The sequence below is a fragment of the Netta rufina genome (genome assembly GCF_964035555.1).
Source record: "Netta rufina genome assembly, chromosome: 8".
Lineage (NCBI taxonomy): Eukaryota > Metazoa > Chordata > Aves > Anseriformes > Anatidae > Netta > Netta rufina.
This window is the reverse complement of record NC_140131.1, coordinates 1,234,164-1,254,306: the sequence shown is the minus strand read 5'-3', so window position 1 is coordinate 1,254,306 and position 20,143 is coordinate 1,234,164. Positions and strand designations below refer to the sequence as shown.

The 20,143-nt window shown below is 37.3% G+C and overlaps 1 protein-coding gene across 4 annotated transcripts in view; it reads left to right on the top strand.

The window, feature by feature from the left end:
- The window catches only part of LRRC7 (leucine rich repeat containing 7), a gene marked incomplete at its 3' end in the record, with an annotated part of 89,924 nt that overhangs the window by 7,128 nt on the left and 62,653 nt on the right, over positions 1–20,143 (top strand). For all 4 annotated transcript variants that reach the window (XM_084290904.1, XM_084290907.1, XM_084290906.1 and 1 more), the window contains exons 4-5: positions 213–302; positions 3,321–3,377. In XM_084290904.1, the coding sequence (XP_084147030.1) occupies positions 213–302; positions 3,321–3,377 (147 nt within the window). The remainder of the gene's footprint in view (positions 1–212; positions 303–3,320; positions 3,378–20,143) is intronic.

The following is a 20,143-nucleotide window of genomic DNA, read 5'->3' as shown; positions in this document are numbered from 1 at the left end:
TGTGCAAAGTATTTGAATTTGATGTGGTTATAGCAATGTGGAAAAGATGAGAACAGTCAAAAATGTCTGTAAAAAGTTGTTCAGTAAGTCCTTGATAATTTAGGTAGAAAAAGAAGGTGAGAGAGAAAGTCATCTTTCTCTTTCTAAATATATATTGTTATTGTTTCCATAGCAACTTCAGTGTGAGCACTAAGCTTCTAACTGTTTTTTAGGCTGCCAGATGGCTTTACACAACTTCTAAATTTGACCCAGCTCTATCTAAATGATGCCTTTTTGGAGTTTCTTCCTGCTAACTTTGGAAGGTAAGAATTAGTCATCAAAGCACATTGCTCTTTCATGAACTCACTTGAGGCTGATAGCATTTTAAAACTGTATTTATTTTATTTTTATTTTTATTTTTATTTTTTAAACAGCAGAAGGTATAGATTTTTGCTCTTCAGCCCTATTTTGATGAATGATTGTTGTTGGAGAAAATTTTATGTCAGCAAGAATTTTATGATGAAGTGAAGCACTTTGCTGGTTTAGGGAAAAAGTAGAGAGAAATAGAAATTGGAGAAAAGGCCTGTCCTTGATCAAATGTGTTATTAAATTGCGGGGAGGGCAGAAAATAACAATATGGTCTATACCTACTGAAAAATGAACAGAAAGAATGTCGTGAGTCAGAAAGGTAGATAAGGAATGACCGAGCATGGTGGAGCAAGCAGAGCAAAAATATTAAAGGAAGAACAAGGGAGAAGGTTCAAAAGACAGCAGAGCAGAAGGAATATGGAATGAGAGTAAAAATAAATACAGGAGAAACTGAGTCAAAAAGTGTTAGAAAAGGATGAAGCAAAGGGCAGAAAAAGCAAAGTTAAGACAATTTGTCCATTTAAAAGTGGATCCTTCCACTGCTCGAGTCTGGATGAAGCATGAAGTTTGACCCTCCTCTGTTACACTGCTAAGGGAACAGGAATGGGCAGCCTTTCTGCCCTCTGGCTGTCCAGCTGGGTAATGAAACTTCCAGTTTGGTAGACTACATGTATATTGTCCAGAAGACAGGATTAAGGGACAAAATATATATGTTTTAACAGAATTCATGCAGTATTAGTTTTTTCCTGGTCCACCTAGCTACCCACGTGTATTTCACTGTTCCCCTGGGAATATCATCACAGCACTCCAAAATTAACACTGAAGTGACGTATTTTGTCTTGTAAACAACATTGGTATGCTCAGGTGCTGGCCAATGGAATGTGCTACTTTATTGGCATTTGCTTGGTGAACCCATCACTGACCCAGGGCTCAGGCTAGGTGTTATACTGAGCAGAAAATGCCCAGCTGAAGATGAGTATTTGGAATATCAGAGTAAATCTGAAGACTGCTTTTGCAGTTCACAATCATACAACATGTACAAATGTCAAGGAAAAATAAATGCATGAAACACCCCTGCAATTTATCAGCTGTGCAGTGATTCTGTTCATGGTAAATTTATATTCATTATTCTCTTCTGAAGCTTTGCTGGTACTTTGTCTAGTAATCGTTGATGCTTAAGGACATTTCTAGTATTCTAAATCTCCTAGCACTTTTTTTTTACAAATGCAGATTTTATCTAAATGAAATGACGCTAGTTCCAGGTGTGGTTGTTACTCCATTATGATTATGCTGCTCCTATATCATTTTTCGGTATCCTGCCTTTACAAATCCTTGTCGTATTTCTGAAGCTTCCAACATTAGTGTACAGAAATTGCACTGTTTAGTTTTAGTTTTTGTTTTTAATAACCACATGTGGCTCTTTAACTGTATCTCTCTTATTGCTCTTCTCCAGATTTTAGTGCTTTCTTTATCTCTTCTGCTACAGAAAAAGTCAGTTAATCTCCTATAATCTCATTTAGCTATGTGAATAAAGTCAGGAATGGAGCCTTCCTGAGCATCACATAAACATCTCTCCACATTTCTCATTTAAAAGCATTCCCTTAAGCCCTGGTTAAGTGCAAATGTAGGATTGAGCGGGTGCAGAGAAGGGCGACGAAGCTGGTGAGGGGCCTGGAGAACAAGTCCTACGAGGAGCGGCTGAGGGAGCTGGGCTTGTTCAGCCTGGAGAAGAGGAGGCTCAGGGGTGACCTTATCGCTCTTTTTAGGTACCTCAAGGGAGGCTGTAGCGAGGTGGGGGTTGGCCTGTTCTCCCACGTGCCTGGTGACAGGACGAGGGGGAATGGGCTTAAGTTGAGCCAGGGGAGTTTTAGGTTAGATGTTAGGAAGAACTTCTTCACTGAAAGGGTTGTGAGGCACTGGAACAGGCTGCCCAGGGAAGTGGTGGAGTCACCATCCCTGGAAGTCTTCAAAAGACGTTTAGATGTAGAGCTTAGGGATATGGTTTAGTGGGGACTGTTAGTGTTAGGTCAGAGGTTGGACTCGATGACCTTGAGGTCTCTTCCAACCTAGAAAATTCTGTGATTCTGTGATTCTGTGATTTAAAAGTGTTTTCTGCTTTGTTTGGAAGGAAAAAGGGAAAATCATAGCTTTCTAGAAAAGCATATTATTGGGAAGACTGGGGTTTAAGAAAGAGAAAACCGGTATTGTGCTCGACAGAGAACTATTTAAGGCTTTGTTGTATTTTTTTTTTTTTTTTTAACTTTCCTCACATACAAATATATACTTATAGAAATGATGTTATGAGCCTAAAATCGTACATGGTGTGACTCTGATGTGACGTCTCTGTTTAAAAATGACACAGTTACAGACTAGTTTTGCAGAAGCAGTTGATTTCACACAGCTTAAATAATGCCAGTTAGAGTTTGCAAAATGACATGGGATTGTGAAGTACTGTTGTATATAGGTTCTAATTCATGCCAACACTTAGGCGTATGTCCTGCTTCTGCATAAAGTACAGTAAGTTAAATGGAGATCTGTTCTGTAGTATTAGTCTGCCTGTGTGGAGGTATAGAAGTCAAAGCTAAAAATGCATAAGACAGTTGTGAACTCAATAGCAGGTTTTTATCCTTTCACAGATTTGGAAGTGTTTGAGAGTAATTAACTTTTCCTCTGTTTGCCTCATTTGAATTGTTAGTAAAAATAGTTTAGAGTTGTTATGAAAAACTGAGGTATGTCAGTTTTTCAGAACAGTCCAGATAAGGACATAAAAGAAAAATTATGTACATATGAAGCTATTTGTTTCTGAATGCATTTTATTCGATATTCAATCCATCAATAGCTAGACGTCTTATTGTTATACATTAAGCAGATTCATTTTTTTGTTACTGTTGAAATGAGTAGTTTCAAATCATTCTTATGGATTTCTGAACTAATTCATAAAATGAACTAATTATTTTCTCTTATGTTCCTAGACTTGTCAAATTGAGAATTTTGGAGTTAAGGGAGAATCACTTGAAAACTCTACCAAAGTAAGTGATTGAATATTTAAGTAACTTTCAGTTGAAATTTCCAAAAGTGCAAAATAATTTCATTTGTAGCAATACAACTGTGCTGTTTGTGTTCAGTTATTTTTTTCTACTGTTAAAAGAAATTCTGCTGAAGGTTTTTAGCAAAAAGTAAGCATATAATGGAAGATGGACCCTGGCACAGTAGCTGACTGTAACTCCTTACCCCAAATCTACAGTGTAATGTTTAAAATATTAAATGTAAATAGAATTGAGAAACAAAACATGGGATAACCCTGGCCAGTGATTATGTGATAGTATTTTCCTCATCAAGAAGTAATCTGATGTGTTGGAAACATCTTCAGTATAACCTCAGTAGAACAATCTCCCCATATGATCCATGCAGATGTTAAGTGTATTTGGTCATTTACAATGCTATTTAGAAATTTGTATCATCAGAATATTGAAGAAATGTCCAGTTTGGCACCATTTCTTGAATTATTCACAAAAAAGAAAAAAAGGATTTACTGTCATTTGACCAACACTTAAATGGTATTTTGAAAAGGAAACAATAAAGAAATGAAAAATAAAATCTAGGGTTCCCACTCTGAATATAGGAACTACCACTGCATAAAGCAGGGAGTACATTTTTACAGTCAGACCAATATTATATAAATGTTTTATGTGACAGGGATCCTTACCAATGAAAAAATGTCCATGGATATGGGAATTGTTCTAAATGGAGGTCGTATGTCCCCATTATAAGTGAGAGTTATAATGATGGTGAATTGACTGTATTTATGCAACTTTGCTGATACAAAATTATTTGTTATTTAGTTTGTTTAAAAAGGGTACTTTGTTCAGCAACCATGTGTTTACTAAAATCTGATGTACAGGCATTTTACACCTATATGGGATATAATGATGTTTTCACTACTTCCTGTGGGCATTTACCTAAAGGCAAAACACTTTTATTTTTTATATGACAGCTATTTTTTAAGTTAAAAGGATATATTCCTGATATCATTGGAAACCCCCTTTTTTTTTTTTTTTTTTTTTTTTTTTTTCCCATCTGTGAAGCCCCTTCAGTCTGCTCCCAAAGGGTGTAGCTGCATTTAAAAATAAAACCTGCGGGGAGGGCACATCTGTAGACTTTGAGGCCTTTAACATCTGAAATGCCATTCATATGCTGCAGCGTGTGCATTTAATGGAGGCCAGCTCTTAAATATCGGTCTCTTTTAGAAGGGAAGTCTCTGCACGCAGAAGGTGCTTGTCAGAATAAATGGATTGTGTGTGCTAGCATTGAAGAATTGGAATTCCACAATAATTTTAATCAAATGGAATATTTTGATACTTCTGGTCTAATGGTAATCCCACTGAAGGTGATACATTTTTCACTGAGGTCAGTGGCAGCAAGGTTAGACTTGTGTGCCCTCGTTACTAATAAAAATGATCAGTGCTCTGTTACTGCTGTGATACATGGTGCTTACCAGGCAATTGTCAAGTTTGGCATGTGTTTGGAAGACCTCCTACCTAAGGGTAGCTTCTGGTTTTAGCAGCACTAGGTTTTCTAAAGTGGCCAAGCGTGACTTTTCCCCATGTGTAATTCTGACAATAAGGAAATTCTGTGACTCCAGTAACCAGGGGAAACGTTATTTGCAGGTGTTTGTTCTCTGCTCCATGCTGTGGCAGAAGGCGTTGCTGTATACTACTGAGAGTGGAAATAAAAGCTTTTGTGTGTGCAAATGCTGTCCTTAAAACTATTGGTAAAATAGCTGTATTAAAAAATAAAGTAAAAGTAAGAGGGAAGAAAGATGGCAAGGTCATTTTTGCATGAGATGAGACAAAAATGAGAGATCTATGTATTTCTGGACTTTTTTGTCCTCTGGAGCAGTTTTCTCTGCAAGAAAAAAAAAAAAAAAGGCTGAGTGCAAAGCCCTTCAGCAGCAGGCAGAGCTGGCACACCAGTGCCGATGTTTGGGCTGTATGGGGAAACCAGGAAGGCTTCCGAGTAATTGTGACCAGAGCTCTGTGCCTGTGAGAGAACAACCTGCCGTTAGGAACACAAATGCAGTGACGTAAATCAGAATGCATTTTTCACTCTAGTGATAAAACAGGTGATGGAGGTCTTTCAGCTAGGCGCTTAAAGGCTTTCATTCTTACCCTAAAGTTTATTTGATGTATTGTGGATAAGGTAACCTGATTATGCTGGTAGTTTGTTCAGTAATTCTGATGTAAGAGTAGACGTGAAAAGGAAGTTAAATAAAAATTTTAATACTGTACTTTGGCTTTTAAATAGTTTTGAAATGTACTGTAAGACCATTTCAAGTAACTTCTGCTCAGTACTGCTACCGTGCTCAGTGCAACTTAGAAGATGTGGAACAAAAAGTTATCAAAAAGCAGATCGTGCTCTTTCACCTGTTCTGTGCTGTCAAGATAGATGCATATAAAGAATTTTTGAAGGAAACATTTTGCATTTTGGCATAAATAGCAATTAAATGTGCTTCGTGTTTACCATAGCTCTATTTTTGCTTCTCAGTCAACAGGTCAAGACTGTTGTAAAATGTACCCATAGTAACCGAATGCAAAATGTTCAAAAATTATTTACAAAATCATCAGATTAAGCAAATACTAATGATCAGTGGCTGAAAGGTAGCTCTCTAACCAGAGCTTAGATCTCAAAAATGTCCCTCTTTAATACATCTTTTATTAAAAAATGAGAGCTCTCCTTTGACTGCTGAATTTGTCAACATAATTTTCCAGCACTTAAAACTGATCTAAACATATCGCTGTATTCCCCAGCAGTTCCCTGATAGGAAATTAGTGACGCATGGTTCATGAAGCGTTTTGAAGAGTTTTCTGATTTCTTCTGACAAGCATACCAAACATTTAAAACAACATTTCTTGCTGTACCGTCGTGGTCTGGAGATGTACCTTAGTTTTCAGATGAACATGCTGCAGGATGTTGCTGTTTTCTCTCAGCAGTACTTTCTCTTCAGAAAATCCTCTTAGGTTTACTGCTACTTTTGTATACTGAAAATAGTTTGATTAAAGATTGTTACAGATACCTATTTCCAAGAGCTTTGGGGAAATTAGAAATATTTGGAAATCTCTATCCAATATTACAAATGTTTTATTAAGCATTAATTTGTGCAACAAAACCAGAAAAATGTGTTTTCTTCTCTGTAATTTCTGTTAACTTTCTGGAGCATTTGTGAGATTCTGACTACGTTTCTTAAGCCTGAAATATGTTACTACCTTGATCACAAGGCCCTCTTTGGCTTGAAGAATCAAGCAATATAATTTATATTATTCTGTTTGGATAAAAGTGTACTTGATCTTTAGTCACTGCAGTGACATGTAATATCACTGTAATAGCTCAGGGCGATGTTTAATAGTCCGCAGCTCCCAATAGCTGTGTAGCATTCTGTTCTGGAATGCTACCCTACTGAATATGTATTTGGAGCTAGAGGCAAGGCTTTCAATTGCCAGTGATGTTTTCAGGCATTTTGCACCCAAACTGAAGCAATTATATTCAGTGGAGAGATTCCTGTTAGCTTCAATGGGTTTTGAATGAGGCAATTTGTGCTTCAGTGTTTAATTATTCTGTGTTTGAGTTATTTCTCAGAGTGGAGGGATGTAATTCCCAGTTTTCTATCCTGCTGAATAATGCTCTGGTCCAACCTGGATGGGAAGATACAGGAGAACAGGAGGCTGCCAAGGGAGAGCCACTTGGAGAACTGCAGTAGGAGACCTCCAGAGTCCCACAGGTGCCTACAAGGACCTGTCTTGCCCTCAGTCCTATCTGTGGCAGTGGTTGACCCTCACCTGGCAAGGCCTGAAAAACTTGATTTCTGAAAACCTCTTTTCATTAACATCCTTTCCAAGTCATTTACAAACAACTTGAGCAGCATGTGCCCCAGCCCAGAGCCTCCTCCTACACCCACTCATTTATTTATTTAGTTAGTTCCAATCTGCTGCCATTTATTTACCTACACAAAGACCTTCTCTCATCACAGAGATGCTTAGGTTAAGAATTTCCAGTTTGGTAGACTATATTGTCCAGATCTCTTGTACTCTTGACTCTTTCAAGTGGCTCCAGGAGGTTTCTGAGTCACCCCTTCTCATCAGAAAAACTGTAGATTTTTTTCCCAGTGTGTCATATTTATCTTTACTTTGTTATTTCCCTTACGTTATTGTTTAGAAGAGTTTCTGTTAATTTGTCTGGTACAGATGCCAGTCAGTGACATGTGGCTTCCTAGACTTATCCTGGAGTAATTTAAAAGCTGTTGTGCCAGTAGTTATACACTTCCCAGTCATCTAGCACTGAAGCACCGTTTGAGAGTCTTTGTGTGTCATACGTGCACATTGTTAGAGCTCTTTACCTGAGTACCATTTCATCTCAGCAATTTTGCGCTGTTCATTTGGTTTGCTTTATTGAGACTTCTGCTTAAGACAAATCCCCCAGTTGATTCTCTGTGGGTAAGCACTGCAGCATGGGAGCCTGCCCAAGCTCTGAATACAAATGTAGAAAATTAATTTAGTTTTTCTGCTATGACCTTCTTTTCTTTTTTCCTGAGCATTCCTTTTATATCCTTTCCATAGGCTCTGGCAGGTTTCCTGCTCCTGAGGTGCTTGAAGAAAGATTTATTATTACTTTTTATGCCTTTTTTTCAAATATTTCTGAAGATAGTTTCTAGCCTTTTATAGCTAACCATTCTGTTCTATTTTCCTTATTTGGATGTGTTTTCATCTCTTTGAAGGATGTCTTCTAAGTTTTTTTAGCAATGTTTGCTTTGGATTTTCTCAGGTCCTTTTCACAGGTAGTTTTGTATTGCTTTAATTCTTGCACATGTTGATCTTCTCACAGCAGCAATTTAGCTTCTTAGCTGGTAGGAAGGACTTCTTGCTGTGATTATTTTCCTCTTACCTGCCCAGAGCCATCCTGAAAAAAGCTGGTGCCAATTCCCCCAGAGGCCAGACATGGCTTGTGAAGGGCTGCTCATGTGGGGCCTGACCCTGCTAATGCAGGGAGGGATGTGTGCCTGCATCTCTGGGCCTCAGAGGTGCAAGTATATCTTGTTGTTTTAAAATCATGATGGTGAACCAGGAATTAATGAGTCTTTCTGACAAATGTGAAGTGTGTGAGTCTGTGAGCACTCCTGACTTGGTGACAGTGAAATAGATGCTCACGTTGCTGTTGCAATATTCCCATTTCAGTCCAGATAAACAGCTTTCACACCTCTGTTACCCTCTTATCTATTTCCTACTCTTAATTGCAGATTCAGCTTAGATGGCTTTGTCTCACCTCTGATACAAACAAATTGGAGTGTAGTTTTTCTGTATGAGTGCACAATGAGGCTTTTTCTAACCTAGTGGTTAAAAAATTATTAGGCTAGCAGTGTTTGTGTTGATGTTTTTGAAGCCATTTGCCAAATAAATTTTGTGTTGGGACTGTGAACTCTAAGGCCTGTACTTCATTCTGAGGCTGTTGGAATGGCTCTGAGTATTGGACGTTCCTGTAAGAACCACAGAATGGGTTGACAGTAACTAAGCTGTGTGATTAATCCAACCACTCTGGTGCTCAGTGTATTTAATAATTTTATTTGAGGATTTGTGTAAATGATAAAAAGTACCTCTATGTTTTCTCGGTGCTTGGTAAGTGGATTTTACTGATGTCTGTGAGTTTCAGCTGCAGAGCACTTCTGTTTGTGTTAGCACACATTGTTAGAAAGTACACCTCTTCCAACCAATTAGTTGTTTCTGAGAAGTTCCCTCGAACTAGTTGAATGAAAATTCCCAGTGGATACAAATACTGAAGTCGTGTTTGTGCTGCCCACACTGTAGGAAACAATTTCTGTGTTACATGAGTCAACCTTAAATCATGCGGCAGGAGCTGGGTTCTGCAGGTGGCCTGTGGGTATGATTGCTTCATTTCTGACCACAGTTTGAGGCCTGGTGCCTACTTTCTGGATGTTTAGTTCCAATAAATGTACTATTGGGCAGTAGACCTTCCAAATACAGACTGATATTCTCCCTAAAAGAGTAAAAATCAAAAGCTTCTGTGTTCAAACTAGATTTAAATCTAGATTATTGAGAAGAATATATTGGTATTGCCCTACTACCAATGGGCATCTGGTTAAACCCTGGCATTATTTTCCTAGTTTTTTGTTTTGTTGTTTTATTGTTGTTGGTGGTGGTTTTTGTTTTGTTTTGTTTTCTTAAAAGTGGTAAAGTAGATCTGTTATCTAGACTTTACATGTCTACCACAGGCAGTATTTTTATATCCATCTTGACTTTTTTTTCGAGGAGTTTGCGTATAGCTTGGTTTGTGCATTAAAAATTAAGGTTATCTTTTATAACTTAAACCAAAGATCCTTTCAAATGCATTGGAGCTCAAAGGAACCAGTGTACTCAGGCTGATGAAAGTACCCACTTAGGATGGAAGAGTAAATCGTAAAACCTAAAATCTCATATAACATAACTACACCACCATGTTTAAAAAGCAGAGATATGTGGAAGCTGTATATAAATATGCCTTTGGTGTGTTGGTGTGCACATTTATGCAGTTAGATAAAATATATGTGTACGTGTTTATATATACATATCCACGCATATATGCTATATAAACATATATGCATGTGTTGTCTCTTTCTCTCTCATCAAATGGTTAACAGCAACTAACCTGGCATAATAAAAACACAAACTAGCTAATCCAGAAATTAACCCTATTCCAAATCTAAATTTTTAGCCAAGTGTTTTAGGAACAGTGGTACATACACAAAACTCAGATGGTTCCCCTCCCTCATGTTCATCACTTTGCTTGCTTGCCTGCTGAGGATGCCTGGTTGTTTCAGGATAGTGCTGAGTTATTACATTGATTGAAGTAAATCTCCCTCTGTTCTTCAAAGCCGGTACATGAATTTACAGCTTAGTTGGAAAGAAATGTTCTGAGCACATTTCTGTAACAACAAAATTTTTTAAGTTGTCTAACAGTCCCATTGAAACCTGGTCTGGTTACCACTTTTACAGAAGCTCATTAATTTGCATTTAAATTTATATTTTCTGAAATTAGGCTCTGTCATAAATATTCATCGCTCTTCATAGCAGACTTGACACTCCTAAACTGAAAGTTTGGGGACATTAATATCCTGTTGAATTCCTGAGAGGAGTCCAGGGTACTTCATATCTCAGGAAGGAACCTGGAAACAGTACCTGCACCGAGCAGCAAGGCAGCCTGCCTGTGGTTTTTCAAAAACCTTTGAATAAATTGAAGTAGTTAGCATGGTCTTTGCTTTTAGAGCTGTTTGAGCTCAGGAAAACACCTTCTCAGGGTTTTGTAGGATATCCTTCAGTAGAAACTGGTGAAATTGAAAAACTGTAGAAACTGCAATTGTAAATGGTGAGTCACTAGGGTCTGAGAAAGTGTAGGCGCTGGTAATTGATGAGAAAATACTTGTATTTGCTGCACTCATCTTAATGACTCACCATTTCCCACCTGAAGCTGTGGCTTCTCATCTCTTTGATTTTCTTGACAATGGATATTAGAGCTATTAGGGTTTTGTTGTTGTTTACAATACCATGCTTCTAGGAAATAACATACAATGAAGACATTACCAAGGGGATGGGTCCTTGGCAGCTAATGTTTGGAAAAAACAACAGGTCTTGTCTTCGCCTTCAGCTAGTGCTCAGAATTAATTTGCTGTGTGAAGAGTAAAAGTTTTAGATCAAATTCTCAAGAACAGCCTCTAAAATTGGAAGAACTGTGGAATTCTGAAGATGAGCAATTAAAACTGGGTGATATTTAATAATACGGTGTGCAAGGTCATGTACTGAGGGACTAATATGAAATTATGCTATGAATTAGGGGTTCTTCAGTCAGAAATCACACTGAAGAAAAGAAGACATTATTGTATTAGTGGGATGTAAAATGTCTATGAGTCATCAACCTAGCAGAGTCCTGACAAAGCCAAATGTTCTTTGACAAAGTTTTTCCACTGGAGATACAGAAGTGTTTGTGGCACTGTACAGAAAATAAGGGAGACCTCATTAGGAAAGATTCCAAATGCAACAAGTACGAGGAAGAGCTAAAGAAGGTCCAAATCCTTTGGGAAAAATAATGATTGCAAAATGTGTCATAAGACAAGGCTCTAGAAATAGCATATTGCTGTGAAAACAGAAGGTGAGGGGAGATAGGTTAGTGTTTGTCTCTACACACAGTCAGGTGAGGCAACTTGGAAGAGAAAATTATCTTCAGCCTGGACAGGTTCATCTGTTTGACAGAGGAGCGGATGAGAATAAGCTGGCCATAGGAACGAGAACTCTGAGTGCATAGCCATCCCCACCTCCAGGGTCTCTATTATTTAAGATTGACACACACCCCTTTGTGTTTTGCTGGAAGACAAAAACAACGCTTGTGGCTTGGGAATCTCTCTCCCTTGTAAGACCAGTAGATGCCAAAGGTGGGAAGAGGCAGGGTGGTCCCTGCCCCACTGCTGGAACTGGTCCCGGGCGTTCCCAATGGGCTCAAGGGCCAGGATGCAGCCTGCCCTCATGGCCACTCTGGCCTTCCTGTCAGAAACTTCATTCTCACATGACAGTTGTGGGACGATTAAACTCTGGTGGCATCTGTTGCGGTCCTGCCGGTTTGAACTTGGTGCATTGCTGTGTGAAATCTGCTCCCCGTGCAAAGCAAAGTTTGTTGATTATTAAGCACAGTGTCTGAAATCAACCAGAAACAGTAAGTTTTAATCACAAGTGATACTGTTGATTAGCAACTTTATATTCCTTCGAAGAAGTCAACATGCATTATTCTATTACTCCTTAGTTGTTGTTTTAAATTACATTAAAGTACATTTAAGTACATTACATTAGAGTACCTTTCTGAAAGAGATTTATTTTTTAAATACCTGTGCCATCAGTTTGCAGTTGTTTTAGTGCAACCTCCATATCTTTCATACCTGTCAGCTTGAGCCAGGAATAGCATGACTTTAGGGAAGTGATGATGGTGAAGGGTATTTTTTTTCCTGTTGTTATAATTAACCTTTTTGCATTCATGTGTTTTCAGTTTTAAAATGTAAACTTGATGTTTTCTAGTGTCAACTGCACAGCTTTAGGTTTTAATTGTAATAAAATGTAACTATGGAAAAATACTGGCAGTATGTTTTAGCCACAAGGTCATATTTCTGAGGATTGAGGCTAATAAGTATATTTTCTGTCGGAATTCACATTTCACTTGTAAAATTATTGTTTAGACACACCTATTGTAGGCAATGTGATATAAAGCTGGTACTCTTCTGTTTTGATTTCTTTTCTGCAAATGTCCCAAGTTCTAAAGGGAATCTCTGGGTTTTTACTGCCACTTTTTGCATTACAACAGTACTTCTGTGCATTCTAGTTCTACAATTGAGCAGTTCTCAAAAATTCTGAGAAAAATACAAATTTCTATTTTTGCATAATATTTTATTATGGATGTTTGAAATTCTTACGTGATTAAGGGCAAAGGGTCTGTTTTCTTCCACCTGTTTAAAAGCACAGAAGGTCACTATCATCTGAAATTTTCCATGAAAGGTATTTCAAACAGAAGCAAAAAGGATGCCATCCATTAACTTTTTCCTTCTGGGTAATGAATGGAATGGTGAAACCAATCAACCAATCTTTTTGTGCATATGTAGTGTATCTGTTGTGTCTTCAAAGATGAAAATACATTATCACAAAATGTACAGGGGAGAAGAATCACGTTTTTCACCCAGAAGAGTTCAGTCTAACTATGAAATTAAATTTAATGGATTTTTCTATCTTTTGAATTTCTAGTGTAGGGATTTTTTTTCCATAAATATAATGTGAAAATTTGATATTTCTCTTCCTTCCCTCCTTCCCTCCTTCCTGTTGCTCATTTCTTAGGAGTGAGACTGTGTATAAGGAGACTCAAAAGATCAAGGTTTCTAAGCAGCATCTTAAGAAATTTATAAAAAACACACAGTAACTTGGTAAGGCAACAATGTAAGGTGTTGTAGACTAGACTCTGCCTTGGCAGAACATATCTATAATAATGACAGGTATTTTGCAGAGGTTATTTACAAATTTGAATTATCTACCTGTAGAGAGTTAAAGGTCTTATGACTTGCTGTAGCTAAGACTTTGTTTTGAATTGAAAAAATAAAGAGAATAATGTAGTCAGGTCTTGTATAAATACATTGTATGTGTTGAATGCTGGCATTCCTCTATACATAATCATTTTAGTATAGAAACTGTCATATATCTTTCATGAGCATCTTTGGTGATTTATAGAAACATAGTTTTGAAACACTGTCAGATAAAGTTATTTTGCTCTTGTTCCCTATTTCAATACCATTTTGCTTTGACTTTAAGATAAGCACAAACATTTCTAGCTTTTGCCACGTTGAAAGACTGCAGATTTGGTGTTGCTTGGAGTGAGCCAATAAAAGATTCTGAAAGATATTCAGGCATCTAAAACATCACAATCCATTTTGTTTTTTCAGGTATTAAATTTGATGAATAAAACTTATAATTATTATTTCCATTAATCCTGAAGATGGAGTTGTTGGAAGTATTCTTGTGACTTAAGAACATGAGTTCCATTCACTTAGATAACATTTATAATCCTGAAATCCTTACCACCTCCAAAATTCTGTTTTAGGAAGTAGATTTGCAAAAAACACAGTTTGTGTGAAGTGTGTTGAAGTCAATGGAATCAATTATTCATATCAGTTGAGAGTATGTCCAGGAACATTTAAATATAGATTTAAAAGCGTAACTTCAGACTGCTATTTTTTGAAATGCTGTTCCACTTTTTTCCTGGTTCATTATAAAGATGTAAACTGTTTCTTGCACTTTGAGATTACAAATGTTTTCATCTTTCATGATGACCTGTTTTCTTTAATGGTAACTCTGGCTGAGTTTAATAAATCGTATTCTAAATGACTTAGTACTTTGGCATTACATTATTAAAATATTGCTGGTATTTTAATAAGTAGTTGAGAAACTACTACTACATAACTTCCCATTAGGCTGTTTTAAATTAAATATATTTGCTGCTCAGAGAAGATGCAGAAAAATGCATTTTATTGCTTTCCTGTTACAAGAGTGTTTTTCCAACATCAATAGTGGGTCAAGCTTATCTGAAAAATTGCCATAATTATTCTTTCCTAAAGGTAATAGTGGCAATTTTTTGCCATATCTCCAGTAAGTGACAGTCTGAGAGGTGATACAGCCAGAACTTATAGTTCATTAAAAATATACCAGTACTTTTTCTGTCATCTAGGATAATCTTGACATTACTTTAGCTTATGAACTAATGGTTCTAATGAATTATCTTATGAATTAGTGGTTCTTATCTGGGAGTGTTTGTGTTGTGTGCAATTTTAGTGTTTCAAATGGATGAAGGAAAGACACAGAGGAACTTAGAGTTTTGTATGCAGGCTTGTTTCATATACCAAATATTTTTGTATTTATTTATTACTTATTTGTCTAAAAACTTCCACTTAACAGATATGAAATTGATTTATATTTTCTATCTGACTAGTAGGGTTAAATTTCAGATAGAGAGTTCACAGTACAAAGAGGCGGGAGGGGAGAACATTTTTAACCATGGAGAATCACCGTGGTCCACCTTACACTCATTTTGTTCTCAGTTATACCAGAACCCTGAGCTCCTCCCAGGACATTGAAGCTAAAGACATGAAGAGTTCAAGCTGACTGTTATTAATGAGATATTAATTTGTGTGCCCAGCTTTCTCGGGTATGGTTGTTTTATGGTATGCAAGGAAATTGCTCAGTATACTCAGGGCACCTTAAGTCAGTGTTAATTCTACGTGATTGAAAAACATCTGCAGAGTAAAGACACCTGTGTACGGTTGATATGACAACAGGAATTTAAATTTAGAGATGACTACGGAGTGCATTGAGAATAGGATGGCGTTTTTACCTGCCATGGCCATTGCAGACTTTGTCTTTCTCCCAGCTGGAACAGGAGACCACTAGGCACATATTACCACCTCGGAGCGTCCGTGTGCCCTGCGCTGTGTTAGCTCTCGTGTCAGCTTTGAGAAACACCCCAGCCTGATGCCCTGGGACAGCGTGTCTGCCATTCCATAGATCGTCAGATTAAGGATTGATGGTTCTGAGATAAACACCTGTAAAAAGACATCATCAGTTGTTGCCATCCATCGCTTTATCAAATTGTAGAAACTGTACGTGTGGACGCTGTGGGCTGTGAACTCCAGCAGCATCCCATTTCCCATGAGAGGGGTGGGACAGCCTCGGAAGGGCATTGCGGCAGTGTCACCAAGGCCACCAAGCAGACAGCACTTAACCTGTGATCAACTCGGGGTACGCGACACATTACCTGGTATGATCATTTCCCTCAAGCCCTGAAAAATTCACTGTACCATGAGGCATTCTATTTATGTAATCAGAAAAATAAAAAACAATCATGAAAAATGTGATGTCTCTCAGCTGCTTGTATTTCTGAATGTATGACAAGTGGTTGACTTCCTTTTGAAAAACTGTAGAGTGTGTGTGTGTGAATAGATTGCAGTGGTTGTTATTCTTATATCACAGTTATTTTCTGTAGCTGGTCAGTGAGTTATAAACTATTTATATTTGTATTTCCCACCGAAATATATTTGTACAAATATACAAAAGATACCAGTTATGCCCAGCATTTATGCCTTGCAGCTGACTTTTTAGCACATGTGGCTGCTCTGTGCTTCTCCCATTTCGGTGTCCCCAATGGACTGGTTTGGTTCAAGCTCACAAGCTCTGTGTTGCAGCTTGCTTCCTGTCATTGGACTATGAAACAGGTCTTGCACGTTTGCCATACTTCCAAATGGAATATTATCTTTTTGTCTACCTCCAACAGTCCTCGAATAACTGAATAGGAAGATCACATTTTGGCCCTGTATTCGCTTGTTTTTTTCTTTTTAAGCATGGTTCTTGGATAGAAGTCGTGGCCAAGTCTCTGGCACCTGCTCCCAAGTGCTGTGTATATCAGACGGCATTAGTTTTCTTGTGATGTTCGCCATAGCCCTGCTGGCAATCAGCCAGTGCAGCCAAAAGCATTGCTTAGTGAGTGGCAACATAACTAATGTGGAGAGCTCATCAGTAAAGATCTACCAGATCATAAAAATGATACACCCAGTTATAACTCCACCGGGGATTACAGAAGACATCAGCCATTTTACTGAGAATCCTTAACTGTAATGCGCGTATTTTATATCCAGATATTTCATGTGCTATACAGCAGGGGTTGTCCTTCTGCTTTCACATTTTCTCACGTGCTCCTTGCCATCTCTGACTCCTTCATCCTTCTTCCTTGATTAACATGTAGATTGTTATTGTGTCCCATCAGTTTTCATCTCCAATTCATCCTTGTCTATTTCTAGCACATTCCCCTTTCATTTCTCTGGCTTTAGCTGTAGAAATATTCTTGGTTTTTATATGTGTTGTTGCTGTCTTCAGGCTATATTTAAGTAGAAATAGGAATCAAAAGGACTACTAAATAAGAAATGCATTGAGGATAAATTTATTTGGCTCTTGTTTTTTGGGTTAGCTGACTCAGTTAATTTTTACTCCTCAGGTATTCATTAATGCCCTTTGAACTTGGTTCCTCCTGATTGATTATTCAGCACCTTAAGTTAGGTCTTCGTCCTGCTCTCTGGCAAAGTAAATGGGAAAGCAGGGCAAAAACTGCATCTTCAGTCTTGCATGTCAAAAGTAGGTCTGTCTGTAACTTATATTCATTCATTCCATGCAAAACTAGCACATAGGGGTATAAATCAAGTGCTGAATGCTTTAGAGATTTGAATAATATGTTTTATATCCTGATGAAATATAGGAAATTTTTATTCATCATTTAGTAATAGGAAACCTGGAGCCTGCTTCTCATCTGTCTTCAAAATTTTGGAGACCCAGATCCCGAATACGACTGTGATTTTATATATAAAAACTTGACTAAAATTATTAAAATGTTCAAGTTGATCAGTACTGTAGTGTTTACAAATCTGCTCTTTACTTTTCAATGTATTATTACACTGTCAACAAAATATGAGTTGCCAAGTATATCACTTACCAGATATCCAGCCTTTTAAGCAGAAATGTGGAGGTGACCTTTCTGGCAGTGACTGATGCAGTCAATCTTGCTCTGTTTCAATGGCTTTGAATTCAAATGTCCACAATGGATCCTGAGTTCATAATTATTAAAAACAGGTGTATTTGTTATCAAGCATTTTTTATTGTCATTATGTCACCTATGCTATGTATATGTTATGTGAAAATTATGATTGCTTCTTTGTCTAAATGCAGACATCATAGACAGCTGAATTAAATCATTGATGTCATCAGCACCACAGAGTTTAGTGGATGTAAATTTGGCACCGAGGTTTAGTGTTGTATTTACCCTGTAACTCAAACGTTCCAAACCTCACACTTATCTCCAGGAATATAAATTCTGAAATTCACAGACAGAGTAACTGTATGTTTGTTGTTACTTGTATTTTGAATGTTTTTAACTATATATACATAGAAATTTTGCAAATATGAATTTTGTATGATCAAGTTTTTCATTGCAATCAGCATTTCAAGGTTAAGAAACAGATTACTTTCTGGAAGAGGAGCAATAGTTTAGCTGAGGCCATTTAATCCCACAAGTGGGGATATATGGATATATTTTCTTTTATGTTCTGAAGTGTTCCTCCAGATTTCTCTGAGATAAAGAGCATGGCATAGAAAATATAAAATGTGAAAGAAAATTTTTCAATTTTCTGTACCAAAGGACAGTAGTGATTTAAGTAGTGATTCATAAGCAAAATGGGGTATTTCAGGATCACACTGTGAATTGATGTGTCAGGGATTATTTGGCTCCAATGTGGAGGAAAATAGGCCTGTAATATATTGTTCAGATACCTTCAAAAATATGATAAGGATGATGTAAACTTTGTTAATAACTGTGTAACATGGTTGGTTTGTTAAGGCTCCTAGTAATGCAGTTGAATAATGAATTTGGATGACTACTGGTCATGGGATAAATTTAATTTTTAATGGTGATGCAAGAGACATCTGATGTCATTGGCTTCACCAGACAACTTTGGCATTACTAAAATTCTGCTCAGGCTGCAGAGGGGCTTTGCTGCACGCAAGGGCACCCCTGGCATCCACAGACACACAGGAACACCTTATGCACCAGATGAGGCTGACTCAACTAATTCAGTCCAGAAAGTGGAAACATTCATTAACCCTGGTTTTAACCACGCAAAGCCTGTTTAAGGAAGAAGGTAGAAGAATCCAGGAAGCAGATGCAAACTGATAAGAGAAAAAAGGATGGTAAAGAAAAAAAAAAAAAAAAAGTATAAAAATTTATTTGCAAAGCCTTGATATTGCTAGGAGCTTTGCAATGGGTAATAAGGTTACTCTGTGTTCTGTTTATTTATACAATCAGGTAAGCAGAAGCAGATCTGAATTGAAATTTAGAATACTCTTTCCCAATAGTCTTATAAGCTGCATTGGGAAAGAATTTTGTGTGGGAACAAGGATCAAAATTGTGAAGATTTCACCTTTCTCTGCAATCAGTCAAGCATATCTTCCCAGTTATAGTGTGATTCAACACTTGGTCCTGAAATGAGAGATTGATTTTAGAGATCTGATCCATATATACCATAAACAAAATTGATTGGAAATTTGTTTCCTATACATTAAGTCAGAAGTGTCTTTCTAAAATGCTTACATATTGCAAACAAATATTTTTTCCTGAAATGTTTTCCTATGTGTTTTTATTCTGACTGAATCACAAAAGAGCTTGATTTCCAGTTTCTATATGTAGGACTTCTGTTATTGTCATGCTTTTTATTTTAACCCTTTGATAGAATTAGATAAAGTCACCCAAGTCTCCAGTGCCATAGATGAGTGGGTTGTGTTTAGACACCTTCTGCACTAGCAGTTCCATCTTTTGGGCATTGAAATTGATTTTTCTCATCTTAGCATCTGAAGATGGAGAGTGTGCCCTTGCCCATCGCCTGAGTGTGTACAGTGGCATGAACAGCAGAGGATGTGGAGTCAGCAGATTTTCGGGCACCAGAAATGGCAGCGTCAGGAGCATCAGCACGAGTAGACTGTGTTGAGGTAGTTCTCCCAAACTATACTATGCAACCAAACAGTTCTGGTATATAAAGGCTGATGAAGGCTGCCTCTTAGTCCAGAATGTTTAATGCAGATTAATATGCTGTCTGCTTTTCTCATATATTTAACTCATGTGTTAATTTTGAGCACATTGCTGCCTTTTGCAGTAGTATTTCTGAGAGCCATGCAGCCAAGGTGACAGCATGCTTTGTGGACTAGCTGCTCCTAACTGTGTTAATGATGAGACCATATGAAAGCAACAAAGCAACACAGTGCCACTTGTGATCAGGGGTTTCTGGGGTTATTTGTTCTTCATGGTCTCTGCTACATTCTCTGATTTGTGGATTGATGTTAAAGATTGCAAAAATGTAAGTTCTTATATATGATTTATAACTTTAGTTGAAATAAAGGCTATTTTTGATAGTAACCTCATAAATATATACATATTACAGTCTATGTATAACAATATTTGGTAACCTCCAAATAAGTTTTTAATTGAACATATCCTGTCATTATAAAGTCTGGATAAAATGTAGATTAAATGGTTTATGACACATTAATTTATACTTGTAGTTCTTTGCTTTCCATGCCACATGTGTTATATTCAATAAATGATATGCATTGTCTTAAGATTCACTGAAAACTAATAGTGAGAT